This window comes from Lemur catta, chromosome 12 (assembly GCF_020740605.2).
Source record: "Lemur catta isolate mLemCat1 chromosome 12, mLemCat1.pri, whole genome shotgun sequence".
NCBI classification, from domain to species: domain Eukaryota; kingdom Metazoa; phylum Chordata; class Mammalia; order Primates; family Lemuridae; genus Lemur; species Lemur catta.
The window spans coordinates 83,383,540-83,398,003 of record NC_059139.1 but is presented as its reverse complement, the minus strand read 5'-3'; the positions used below and the strand labels follow the sequence as shown (position 1 = coordinate 83,398,003).

The following is a 14,464-nucleotide window of genomic DNA, read 5'->3' as shown; positions in this document are numbered from 1 at the left end:
GGGGAAAAAGTCAGATAAGAATCATGTCCTGATATAAATTTTAAAAACAAGTTTCTTAGTTGCTTTGTTTCATAGAAAGTACTTTCTAAAAGGAGGCTTCCATGTAAAGATAGTAGACTATATAAATATGCCTTTCTTCCCTTAAGAATACTTTCCTCACCCTCAGCACATGCTGCACTGCGATGATCTTAGAGTTGTAAAAGTAACTCCCAAAAGAATTCAAAACACAAACAGAGAAATGGTTAAAAGGCTACATCTAAAAAATGAGAACGGAAGAAGAATGAGGAAGACAATGTTGCTTTTTAAAAAATTCTTCTGGACTACTGGATTTGTTACCACATACATCCAGTGATTAAAACTAAACAGTACAAAGAGGAAGTCTTTAACATTTTATTTTTTTCAGCTTATTTTAAATCAGACACAATAAAATCAACATTCTGAACATAGACTTAAATGCAATTTCTTTAAAAACTGAATTTAAAGTAACCAGCAGAACTATCTCATTCTCTACTTCTTAATCTAAGGCACCCCTACGCATGGGGCTACTCCTGAGTGTCCCAGAGAGTACATGAAGCTTCAGGAGGCATATTATCCTGGACCTTCAAATTTACCCCAAAATTTAGGGGGACAGGAAAAGGTAGATTATTTAACTGATGGTTTAAAATATTTTATGTTGAAAGAAACAGATGTGGAGAAGATAAAAGTGCTATCAGTTTAAAAGCAAAGAGACTTAAAATCTATTTCTTGCTTTACAATGTAGTCAAACAGTGCTTTTTTTTGCTGACATGGTATGGCATGACAGATAACAAACTCTCCTGACTTAAGCATTCCTTCCTACTGGGTCCAAATTTTTGGATAAAGCTTAACACTCTCAATCAACTGCCACCTAAAGAATCCCTAAACCCACCTATGACTTGTAAGACCCCACTTCAAGATGTTCTGCATTTTCAGGCTAAACCAATGTATACCTTCCATGTACTGAGTTATGATTTTACCTGCAATTTCTGTCTCCCTGAAATGTACAAAACCAAAATGTAACCCAACCACCTCCAGTGCACTTTCTCAGGAACTCGAGATTGTGTCTCCCTGGGTTGAGGTCACTCATATTTGGCACAGAATAAATCTCTTTAAAATATTTTACAGAGTTTTCTCCATTAATAGTTTTATATCTTAAATGCTCAAGTCTTACCTTTTCTGGTCAAAAAAAATGTGCTATTTTGCTAAAGGAATGACAACAATGACATGTAATAATCACCAAATACTAAGTACAGCAGCCTCATAGAAAAAAAACACATGACATGCTTACCACAAATAAAACATTCATTTTATATTTCATTCCTCAATTTGGAGACATAAAAAATCATTAACTGTAAATTTATTAAGACAGAAAATTCACAATTCTTATAATTACAAATATTATTGCTAAATATAATAAAAATTCTTAAGAAAAAAATTGGTTTCCTTTACAATATGCAATGAAAAGCAAAAGTATGGATTTCTAACTGTTAGCAGAAAAAGTAATTTTTTTTAAATTGCTATTGCTTAGCTCATTCTCTACTTTAAAAATTATCCATAATAACAAAATAATTCAGAACTCCATGAACATATACCTGCACTACAGTTTTAGTTAATTAGAAAAATCAGATTCTTTATTAATAAATATATGATGTGGAATTCATAAAGAAAATTAAATTTAATTAAACATTAAATTACTAATTTATGTACTTTAACATTTTTGTTAAGAATTCTGAACTGCCAAGCTAGAGTCTAATAAAAATCATCTATCATTTTCTTAAATGATAAACCTAAGTTATATTTAAATATTATGTCACTAAAATAATTAGTACATTAAGTATATAACAGACATGTAGAGAGAAATTTAATTTATTTCACAATGGTTCATGAGACCATTATTGCAAAGAAAATTAAAATTTACACCAGAACAAGGAAAACAAGTGACAATTTTCAAATTACTCTCACAGTACTAAGCTTATGAAAACACTTTTTTAGAAAATAGGTGTTTGGGGGTTCTAAACTTGTATTTCATCTTCAATATACAATATTTAGACATTAATTGTCAGGAAAATGAAATAGTCTAGATTTGTCGGTTTTCATTGGCCAAATTTAAAAATTTTAAAACGTGTTAATTTTGACTAATTCAGATCAACTTTTCTAAAGCACATTATTCTAGTCCCTTGGTCAGCAATGTATACTGAATATTATTTAGTACATTTAGACTCTTGGGACATCACGGTTATGTTTAACTGTAATCCAAGCACACAGGGCTGCTTACCTACAACCTAAAATTTATCAGGCTGCTGTGCTGCTTCAGTTGGTATGCTTTCAGAACAACATAATAATGCCTGAGATTTCAGAACTTTACTTACACTGAAAGCCACCATTGCTAGTCCCTTTTCTTGGCTGATTTTCTGTTCTCAGATTTTCTCTCTCTAGTTTTCAGTGGATCCACTTCATAAGACTGCTGCTTCTAATTACTACTACTGCCTTCACTATCTACTCTCTTCACTTCTTTCCCTTTTCTCTCTCTCTTTTTCTACCTGTCCCTTTTCAAACTAGATCAACTTTGGAACCAGCAGGGCTTTAGCTTCATTATTCAGTGAATATACTCCTTTTTCCTGGTTAGCAAACTGACAAATCACATCATGTTTTCTGTAAGTACTCCTTCAGTTATTTCTGTGATTGTATTAGGAACAGTTTCTGGGTTCTCAAACACAGATAAGCACCATATAACCTGGATGTGAATACATCCAGCCCTACCACTAAGTGAACAACATATTTTAAGTGTTGTATATTATTTGGCTAGTATGTCCCAATACAAGAGGTTAAACATACAGATGCACATAATTTTTGGTCACTTTGTTTTTTATTTGGGAGTGAATAAATAAGTGGTGGGATACAGTTTATGATGGTACTTAAAAATAATTTACACAATGGAATTTTTGCTTACAGACAAAAACTAAATCTGAGTGATTTAACAAGGATCAGGCTGGACTTTGAGAAAGGTTCTTTTAAGCAGAAATGGTTGGAACTGAGGCACGATGGCTGGTTAATAAGAATGCATTTTTTGTTTTTTTTTAACAGACATATGGACCTTCCTTGGCAAGAATTTACCCCTTTTTAACATGTTGCAGTAATAAGATCAGAGTCTTACAAGATAATTTTTTCTTAGAACATATTTAAAAAGGGCCAAAATTAATTTACCTATTTAATAACTAAACTAAATATAGCTATGAATCTTCCCTTAGAGTTTGAAAATTTTTCTTTAATTGAATTCAGATATCTGAAGTATACAGTCCAAGGCAAATTTCATATGAAGTTAGCCTTTTATTTTTTTAATCCATACAAAAAAATACTAAAGCATAGGAAATAACTCTCTAAAAACCAGAAAAGGGATGCTATGAAAATTATAATATTTAATATTTTAACAAACAAAAGTAAATTTGACAAATATAGTAAATTTGCATTTGATATCTGAAGTTGATAAAGGCAAAAAGTAGAAGGAAATAAGTTAATTTAAGACAAAAGGCAGGGGCCAGAAAGATAAAATAGTGATTAGTGAGCAAAGTGTGGTAGGCAGATGAATACCAGGCAGGATGGTATGAAGTTTCAGAAGAATCCATGTTAGCCTTGTACATTTTCAGTAGTTTACAGCAGCCAAAAGTGCATTAGGCCCTGGCCTTGTTCAAGCAAGTTAGGGGCCATGGCAGGGAAGATTATAAATTAACCTTCTAATGCCACTTGTCCTATTTCACAAGTGCTATTTTATGGTTAAGTCAAACACTTATAAGAGACCCAATGTGAACTCCAGGCCTCAAAACACTAATTTTATTAATAGCTGTTCTTAAAACATGAAATTCCTTTAACAGAGAGGGCAAATATTCTATTCCAAATAGATCAATGACAAACTGCCTCTACCGTTAAAGCAAGGGCTGGCAAATTACGACCTATTTTTATAAATAATGTTTTATTGGAACACAACTATACTCTTTTGTTTGCAAATTGTCTTTGGCTGCTTTTGGGCTACAAGGGCAGAACTGAACAGTTGTGAGACACCAAAGGGTCTGCAAAATCTAAATTATATATTTGGCCCTTTACAGAAAAACTTGGTTGAATTTTGCTCAAAATTATAAACTGAATTTGCCTTATTATTATTAGTAAACACAAAGCACTGAACCCTCGCCTGTTTCTTTTTGGTAAGAGAGGAGAAGGGCCCTGGATTAGGAAGCAAGAGAGTTCTAGGCAATTTAGGAAACAATTTCAATGAAGGAGAGAAAGTAGAAGCTGGGCCATCATGATATTTTGTTGTACAAACATACAGGGCCATAGCTTAGTGGAAAGTGCTTTTGGGAAGCATAATGCATGCCAATATTGCTACTGACGATTTTAAAATATTTTAACAAGATAACCACTTTTCCATCTTTCTTTTAATATAGGCTCATTCAAAGAATATTCATTTATCATGGTACAGATTTTGGAAACAATTTTCTCCTAAATAATGAAGCCAAATTCAAGATTTCTTACCCTTCCACATTCCCCACCAATTGCCTGACCTCCCAACACATGTATATCCAGACCCACATACACACATGTGTACACGTATATGCTGAATATAGAGTATAGATGGTAGGGAGGAAGAGAATTAAAATTCATAAAGATAATCTTGCTGGGCTTCTCTCTTAAATGTATGCATAGGGATTGTTTTCTAGAAAATATTTACTTTTTTAAAATTCGTTATCAGTATAGAATGAAACAAGTGTTCAGGTACTATATATTCATTATTATTTTAATTTTTTTTAATTCTTTTTTTTTTTTTTTTGAGACAGAGTCTTGCTCTGTCACCCGGGCTAAAGTGCCGTGGAGTCAGCCTAGCTCACAGCAACCTCAAACTCCTGGGCTCAAGAGATCCTTCTGCCTTAGGCTCCTGAGTAGCTGGGACTACAGGTGATTGCCACCAGGCCTGGCTAAGTTTTTCTATTTTTAGTAGAGACAGGGTCTTGCTCTTGCTCTTGCTCAGGCTGGTCTTGAACTCTTGACCTCAAGGAATCCTCCCACTCCAGCCACCCAGAGTGCTAGGATTACAGGCATGAGCCACCGCACCCAGCCTATATATTAATAATTAAATCTACATCTCATAACCTCCAAAACTAGAAAACCAAGATTATCACATGTAGGCTAATAAATCACAAAAACAGAAAGGGAAAAGGCATCATGAAGATTCAAGTTTGCTTTACATAAATATAGTATATACAGTTTTAATATTAGAAAGTTTTGAAAAGAAGATATAATTGTTTAAAATATTTACTATTTGTGGTATTATGAACACTTAGAAATCCAAAAATCCTAATGGCCAGAATCATAATATGCAAATCATAAAGCAGCCTCATTTGAAATGTTTTTCCAGTCATTTCAAGCCATAGTCGGATTTCCTATGATTAGCACTGACACTGCTTTATTTTTACACAATTAAAAGTGTTAAAGTCTAAGGGATAGAAAATATCAAAAACAAAAGAATTTAAAGCAGCATAAAATAGCAGAGATGGCTGTCTAAAATGCTAATCATTGTTTTAAATCAAAAATATGGCTTGATTAAAGGAAACTTCTCAATTTTCTATAAATCCCAAACAAAATAAAACTAGCCCACTTTACCCCAACCCCTCCAAAACAACACAAAGCAAGCTGAATGGTAAAAGCCTATTTCTAAAGCTAATATCTTGCCTGCAAGACTGGGAGGGCTATGAGAACTGAAGGCTGAAAGAGCTTTGGAAAAGCCCACACATTCCATGGAGAATACCACTACCTGGTGGGGGCTAGGCATAGCAAAGTGCCTTCCTGCCAAAGAAAGAAGAAAGAATCTGTATTTGGGATAGAACAAAAACCAGTATTACATTGTATTTCAAAACAAATGAAAATTTCAATAGCAAACAATTTAATAAAATTACATAAGATAATTCTAATCACTGGTGTAGGAGCATCTTAAAGATTGAAAACAGTACCAGAAACTTTACTACTACATTTTTCACCATAAAACTATTTGTTCATGCTTTTAGAAAATGGTTTGTAACAAAAACTTTCTGAAACTAGATTAAAATGTAGTTATATTTCAGAAAGTTACAAGTCAAATGACTAAATAAAGCAAGCTTCAGTCTTAAACAAATAAAGATTAAAAACTCACCAGGTAAAGCTTTTGAATGTGTCTGTTCTATGCTGGGAACATGTGCACCTCCACCAAATACAGCAGACCACATTTTTTCATTTAGAGGATGGGCCACAATCCGAAATAGTTCATTACTAGAATGTGTAGCAAGACCATGGATGAAGAGACTAAGATACACTGCTGTGAGAATCTCACAGAGCAAGATTGTAAGCCCTGACTGGGCTTCCTCGCCAGAAGAGTTCAAAAGTCGAATAAGATAAGTTATTCCTAGAACAAACAACAAACATAGCTGCCACTTAAAATAAACTTTAAAAATTAACTACTTTTTCAAATTTTTGAAATTTTTCTAATTTAAAAAAGAATGCATTGCATCAGCATTAGATACTGTATTTTCCTCCCTAGATTCATAGACTAATACAGACTATCATAGTTAATGCACAAATGTTGAGCAATTTGTTCAATTTAGAGAAAACACTAAAAATCTGCAATCTGACTCAAATCTCATAGATAAAATTTTATTGGTATAAATGTTTTTCTATTATAACAAAAGCAAAATTATTAAAAAAAATGGTATTACAAAACACTTCTGTTATTTTACTCTAACAATCAAGGAAATACTAATGTTAAGTGGATAGTTTGTAACGAGTGGTAAATATTGAACTGGCATCGATTTTAGCAATATTTAAGAATGATTATTATCATGTGGCAAAACCAAACCAAATCTGTTTTTTACTTAGTTAAGATTTTCAGTAAGGCTAAAAAAAAACTCATATATATAAAAATTATTTATACCTGGCCACTGAGCTGGTGATGTATTGGGAGTTATTGCTTCATCTAAGCTTCCTGTTTTCAAAGAATGTCGATGGGGAAGCAGTACTGTTTGATAAACCATTCCAGTAAACTGATTTGTTTGAAACGAACTAAGAGAAGAAAACAATATTTAAAGCTATGATGAATTTCACATATATTTCCATGTTTTAGATTTAATTGCTAGGGTACAGATTTTTATTAATTATACTGCTTTTACATCTCAGTAGTGTACTCTATAATCTGGTACCATATTAAAACAAAGTATCCTTTAAGTGTAAATATACACATTTTCTAAATTAAAATATATTTGGCAGGTATTAAGTTTATTTAGCAAAAGACATAGAGTAAGCCCAAATGAGAAAACTAAGTCATTATGGACCACAATAAAACAGTTATCTGATTGAAAATGAAGTCAGTTTAGGTTCACTTTTATATTTAATAACTAACCTGCCCTACATCAGGCACTACACCAGATACTAGGCATATAATGAAAACCATAATTTCTGTCCCAATGAAATTTATACTTTGGTGGGAGGATAAAACACAAATAATTTTATCATGGTGTTCTTAAAGATGAAACCTATTCATATGGTGCTAAGAAGGCAAAAGAGAAGAGTATTTCACACAATTTGGGAATTCTGGATGAGCTTCCCCAAGTAAATGACACATGAAGCTAGAACTAAGTAAATAATGAAGAAAATAACTTACAGCTTGACATAAACTATAAAATAAGTCTGATAGAAAACAGTATAAAGAATTATGTTAAATCTGTCAGAAATTCCTATATCATACCTTAAGTAAGTGAATACAATATCTAAACATTGCACATTTATTGGTTTAAATCTATCCTGATTGGCAAATTTCTGGAAATAACATTTTGATGCATATGTAAATAGTTTCCCTTGCTTTACTTTGCAGTTTCAAGATGGCAGAGTAACAACAAAAAAATCTCCTGCATGCTATAGTACACGCCTATGGAAATGACAGGAAAGATAAAAATATGCTGATGAAAATAAAGCCACACTCAATAATCAGAAAGTGAACTCTTGGAGGACCAGTGTCAAAGAAATTAAGTTGAAGCTACCTTGGGAATATACAACCAGAGTGGTAAGTGAGGCTACTCATGGAAAATCCGAATACATAAGATGAACAAACAATCAAAACCCAACACCAAGGGAGGCTGATATCATGCAAGAAATAGCGAACTCATTAAAAGAGCTTCACCTGAGGAGACTGACATATCAGAACATTACGGAAAGTACTTTATACTCAAGCTTTTAAAAAATCGAGAAATAAATGCTATCAAAATAGAAGCAACTATTACATTCAACAAGAAATCTTATTTTTTTAAAAATTTTTTTGAGAGGGAGGGACTAAATGGTGAGAGGCCACAGGGGGAGAGGGCTAATGGGCTCAACAAGAGATCTTCAAAATGAAAAACAGAATTTCTAAAATACAAACTCTGACTAAATAAAAGACAGGATATTACTGAACAATGAATCAGTGTTTGGAAAATGAGACTAGGATTTTTCCTGAAAGGAAACAAAAGAGATAAAGAAAAGGAACATATAGGAAAGTTAAAAGAAAAATAAGATGGACCCACAAGTTACAATATCTAATAGGAAAGAAAACAGAAGACAGATAGGACAATAAAGTCAGAATATTTCAGAGAACTAAAGACAGACACAGAGAGACCCCAGAGTGTAGCAAGCAATATTTTTTAAACCCTATGTAAACTATGGCAAAACTTTAGAGCATAAAGAGAAAAATCCTATATGTCAATTCTTCTGTAAAATTTTTCTCAATTCCAAATCAGTTACTCCCTCCTCGTGCTCCCTGAGCCTTTTACTATCTACCATATTATGGTACTTACCATTTAAGTACTATGCCATTTTACGTATTTATCAGTTCACGTTTTGTCTTTAACTAGACTGATCTTAAGGAAGAAGACTTTGTGTCATTCATGTTAAAATTCTCAGTGCCAGTCACAAAATCTGACGTAAGGCAATGATGAATAATAGGCTGCTAAATAAGTTATATTGACAGGTTTACTTGAGATTCGTTTGCCATAGAGGCATAAGCTAAAATTTCAAAGATGAACAAAAAAGCACTCAACACCTCAGCCATGTGGGTTTTTGAATTATTTAAAAGTAGACTGCTATATATAGTTGTAAAGCAATAACATATAAAATATGAAACCTCATTGGTTACTGCAAACATTCTTAAATTTCACAAAAAGATATTTACCTGTAGTTATGACTGCCACAAAGGCACTGATAAATACAAGCAGAAAGTGAGGCTGCTAAAGTATGCATTACATATACCTGGAAAAAAACAACAAAATTAAGTATAACTTTTTTTTTTTAAGTATAGCTTTTTTCAAGACCCAATATGATTAGCATTTTAAGGAAGATAAAAAAAAAAACAACTTTTGACTATATGAACTATTTCCTTCTTTTTTCTATAAAACTCACTTCTACCTAGAAAGTCTCACTACAGAAAATTTAAAGAAAAAACACTGAGGTCTTTGGCAGAAATTATAACATACATACCTGCTACCTGATTTTTTTTTTTTAATTCACATGGTTGTCATTGTGCATACCTGATTTCTTTTTCAAGAGTAAAGGGGATCAGATGTCAACTATCCAGCAGAGCACGAACCATGTACTAAGGCAAGCCCTCCAACACTCAGCCTGCTTTTTCCTCAACCAAAACATGAAGAACAGACTGATAACTGACAGTTCACCTACGTACGGTCAGGTCACTGACGAATATGCTACCACATGTTCTAGTTACCACAGAAAACAATTCTAAGAGAGTAACACTTTAGAAAAAAGAGAAAGGATAAGGTATGAGGAACTGCAACTGAAAGGCAGTAGAGTCAAATACTTATTCTGAGGAAGAGATGACTCTAAATATGGCATGGCAAGACCTATAACAGAAGCAGAACTGAGAGGATGAAGAAGCTTAAGCTAGGCAATAAAGTAGACCAGACTAGAATATTAAAACACCAGGTTCTTGATCTGATTATGAAGTATAAAGTCTTTTATGTAGATAAAAATGGGAAGTGATAGATCACAATTTAATTGCTAATTTCTCCTTCAATTGTCAATAAAACATGTGGTATGAATTCAAATCAAAGATATCATTATAGGCTGGGCGCGGTGGCTCACGCCTGTAATCCTAGCACTTGGGAGGCCGAGGTGGGTGGATCGTTTGAGCTCAGGAGTTCGAGATCAGCCTGAGCAAGAGCGAGACCCCGTCTCTACTAAAAATAGAAAGAAATCAGCTGGACAACTAAGATTAAAAAATAAATAAATAAATAAAATAAAAATTAAAAGGTATCATCATATAATTGAAGATGGCAATGGCCAGGTATGGGAGCCTGCAAAAATGATCACCATATTTTGCAGGTTGTGCAATATAGAGTTGGAGTCTATTTGTCCACTTACTGAATCTGAGCTGGCCTTGTAACTTGCTTTGATCAAGAGGACACAACAGAAGTGATGTGTAAGTTCTGAACCTACACCTCAAAAGACCTTTCAAATTCTATTCTTTCTGCTCTTAAACCTCTGCAACCACCATGTGAAAGAAAAACTAGGTGTGACTGGGCCATGGGGAGGACAGACATTGTGTCAAACATTATTTTGGGTGTGTCTGTGAGGTACTTCCAGATGAGATAAACATTTGAATCAGTAAACTAATTAAAGCAGATTGTGCTCTGTAACGTGGGTGTGCATCATCCAATCAATTGGAAGACCTGAGTAGAACAAGAAGGCTGAATAAGAGGGAACTCCTTCTGCCTAACTGCATTGAGCTAGGGCATTGGTCTGTCTTCAACTTGAACTGAAACATCAGCTCTTCTTGGGTCTCAAACCTGTTGACTTTCAGACCAGAACTTACACCTCAGGCTTCCCTGGTTCTCAGGCCTTTAGACAGCCTGGAACTACATCATCAGCTCTCCTGGGTCTCCAGCTTGCCAACTACAGATCTTGGGACTTCTGAGCCTCCATAGTCACAGGAGCCAATTCCTCATAATAAATCTCTCTCTCTCTCTCTCCACACACACACATCCTATTGAGTCTTTTTCTCTGGAGAACCCAGACTAATATATTAGGCTTGTCTGCTGGAGGATGAGACACATATGGCCCAGATTCTCCTGTGTGCCCTGTCAACAGTCTGCCAACCACCAGAAATGTAAATGATGTCATCCTAGATCATCTAGAATCCAGTCAACCCACCAGCTGATCAAACACAATTGAGAGAGTCCAGACATCAGTCCAGCTGGCCCAAACCAGAAGAACTGATAAAGCAATACACAGAATCATGAACAAAATAAATGATGGCATTTTTTAAGCCACTAATATTTTAGGGCAATTCTTAAGCGGCAAAAGCTAACTGACACACCACAGTTATGCTATACTTAAAGTTAAATAAGGAATATAGTTTGGCTGAAATGAGCAGAATCTGAAGTAAATTAAATTCCAAATTCTTTAATAAGCACTATGGGTGTTTATACTACAAAGAAGTACAGGAAAAGCAGTGTAATTCAATTACAAGGATTAAGGTTACCAAGAGGGTAAAACTATGGAAGGAGAGTCAAGCAGAAAATTAATTAAACTGGTGTGATACTGTAACCTGTAAGGTGGGCTAAAACCAAATGACAATGAGGAAAAAAACTAAGGGGATATTAAAAAATAGTCAAACTTGGTCATACTTCAAAGGATTTCAATATGTCTGGAGAGTAAAGATAAAATATGAAATGTGATTTTAACAATAAAGTAGAGTGATGACGCATAGGATGCTATGCTTGATTAGATAATTAACTACAACAATATGATCAGTTAAGCATTAGATAAGGTTCTATCAGTTTTGTGGCTAAATGTACTACTAAAGAAGTTACTCTTATTTTAAGAAAGCATGTAACTAAGACTAAATAACTAGCATTTTGATAAAAAAATTAAAGTACCCTATTGGGTATAAGTAACACAAGTAAGTTAGGCCTGGTCTAAAACAGAAGCTGTCTTTAATTAGAATCAATATAAACTTGGCAATGTAACACTAGCTATGTCTAGTCTGATGTTTAAAATTGTTTTTAAGAAAAGCCTTTAACACTCAACTTGTAGTTTTATCATTATATATAGGTAAATTACAAGCTTGTAACCAAGTATACTTACTTTATTGCTTTGGACATCAGGATGGGGTGGTGAATCTAAGTTTATGATGGCATGTAGAATATCATGTGTTAGATTACTAAGGTGTAGTAATGGGTTGGCAACTACTGTTTTGGCACTGGCTGTACAAGCGAAGAGGAGAGGCACTGAGGTTTGCTCTGACAGAGGGCTAGGAAATAGTGGTTCTGACGTTTCCTTAGAAAGAGAGGAAAAAAAATTTAATGAAGTATTTATAGTCACAGTCAATTACTTAAGTAATTCAGGGGGATCTTTGAAACACTTCTAAACAATTAAAAACTGAAAGCATAATAGAAACTTTGAGAATTAGAAGTGACCTGAGGAAGTCAACATTCTAAAAATCATATTTAAAAATAATAGAATACCCTGTTTTAGTAAGGAGAAGCTCATCACCTCACAAAGCATTCATATAAGACTGTGGAGTATGAATTAAGCAAGCCATAAGACCTGATACTGAATTGCCCTCAAACTGAAATATATACTCATCTCTACAAATTTTTAATACGAAGGCCCACACAAAGGAGAGCATTCCCTGAGGCAACTGTAATGAAGAAAATCAAGTTTTAATACTCAAAACCAAAAGAAAACACCAAAAACTGTTTCAGATGTGCTATTTTTTACTATCATATAAGTTACATACCTGCTGAGATTCTTGTAAAAGCAAAATCAATTCCATTCTCACAGATGCAAGACCCCCACCATGGGATCCATGAAGTATGCAGTAACTAAGAAACATCCTCAAGAGTGACTGATATTTCAAGAGCCACTGTCTTTTTTCCTGAAAATTTTCTCTCAGTTGTTTCATTTTTGTTTGGTGAAGCAAATCTTCAGCATCCTCATTTAATCCAAATCCATCTCCATTTTTGCCAACTGCAGACTGTAGTTCTTCAGCATCTGAGCAGAAGTCACAAGTCCTCTGAAGAGCTATTACCTCTTTTTCAAGCCAGTGGTATAGTTGGTAACGCAATTTTCCACCATCTATTTCATAACCAGTAGACAATGTACGAAGTTCGACTGTGAGAATCTTTAAACATGCTCTAAATTTTAATTGAACTGCAATTATATCTTCTGATGGATTTAAGATGTCATTTTCATCTACTGTGCTGAAAGACTCTGTGTAATTAGAACTTATTTCTTCTAATCTTTTATCTATTTTTCTCTGTAAAGGTTTCAGTTCTTTCATTGCAATAGGGAGATCCTCATTTTCCTCATCATTATCACTGTCCCATTTTAACTCTAAAGAGTCATCCTGAAATACAATACTCGGTTGGCTCCAGTCAAAAGAAAGAGTGGAGTTTGACTGCTTCTCTGAGGAACCCTCTGAAGAAGATCCAAAACCATTCATCAGTGACTGTGACCAATCAACAGCAGAAGACTTATCTTCCCCTGTATCCAACTTTAATGGTGAAGAAGGAGAACAGTCTTTACTAGTATCCAGAAAACTAGATGCTCTACACAAAGGTTTTGTTTTCTTGATGACTTTGGGCATCTTTGATAATACTTCCAAAGCCAACATGGGGCAGCCAGCTTTTAAATGAGCACTGGCAGTAGTAAAAAATAATCTTCTTTCATTTAAATTAATTGTTCCTGCCAGTCCACTTTTTCCTGCTAGACCCATGTGTGTGGAAAACATATCAGTTGATCCAAAATGACGTCTCAGCAAAAGAGGATGTGTTCTTAGGTAATTGTAGAAATTAAAAACTGCGGGATTACAGGATGACATCATGACTTGATCTGAAAGTAAATTCATTTTATGAGTCATTTTCTCAGTAAAACTCTAAACTCCTATATCCTTAGACCTACATTTCATTTCCATTTGCATGTAGACACTTTTGCCCCAGGGTATTTTTATTTAGTGTGTCACTGATCCAAACCACTCTTTACCCAGATACCTACTTGATTAACTCATTCATTTTAACCAGTTCTTTGGTAAAAGTTCACTTCATCAGAGAAGGCTTCTTGATATAAAACTACACTTCCCCATTTAATTTACCTATTGTTCAAGCTAAAAACCCAAGAGTTATCCAGGACTTCTGATTCCTTCATGCTCCAGAGCCAATCCAGTCCTGTTTAGTCAACCTTAAAATCATGTCCCAAATCCAACCACTTTTCTCTGCCTCCACTCCTATCAGTCTAGTCCAAGTCACTATTACCTTTTGTAATTTTCTTCTAGAAGAATATAGGTTTAATTGGCTCTAAAAGTATGTAAACATGTGTTAATCCCAAATCAAAACACATTTTTTGTAAGAATATGTGTTAAGTATAAGAAAGTGGCTGGAAAGGGAGT

The 14,464-nt window shown here is 34.1% G+C and overlaps 1 protein-coding gene across 2 annotated transcripts in view; it reads right to left on the bottom strand.

Moving 5' to 3' along the window:
- DMXL1 (Dmx like 1) overlaps positions 1-14,464 on the bottom strand; it is a 153,085-nt gene that overhangs the window by 53,806 nt on the left and 84,815 nt on the right. For both annotated transcript variants that reach the window (XM_045566459.1, XM_045566460.1), the window contains exons 24-28: positions 12,818-13,911; positions 12,163-12,354; positions 9,233-9,309; positions 6,968-7,095; positions 6,194-6,442 (exon numbers count right to left, since the gene is read on the bottom strand). In XM_045566459.1, coding sequence (XP_045422415.1) covers positions 6,194-6,442; positions 6,968-7,095; positions 9,233-9,309; positions 12,163-12,354; positions 12,818-13,911 — 1,740 coding nt within the window. The remainder of the gene's footprint in view (positions 1-6,193; positions 6,443-6,967; positions 7,096-9,232; positions 9,310-12,162; positions 12,355-12,817; positions 13,912-14,464) is intronic.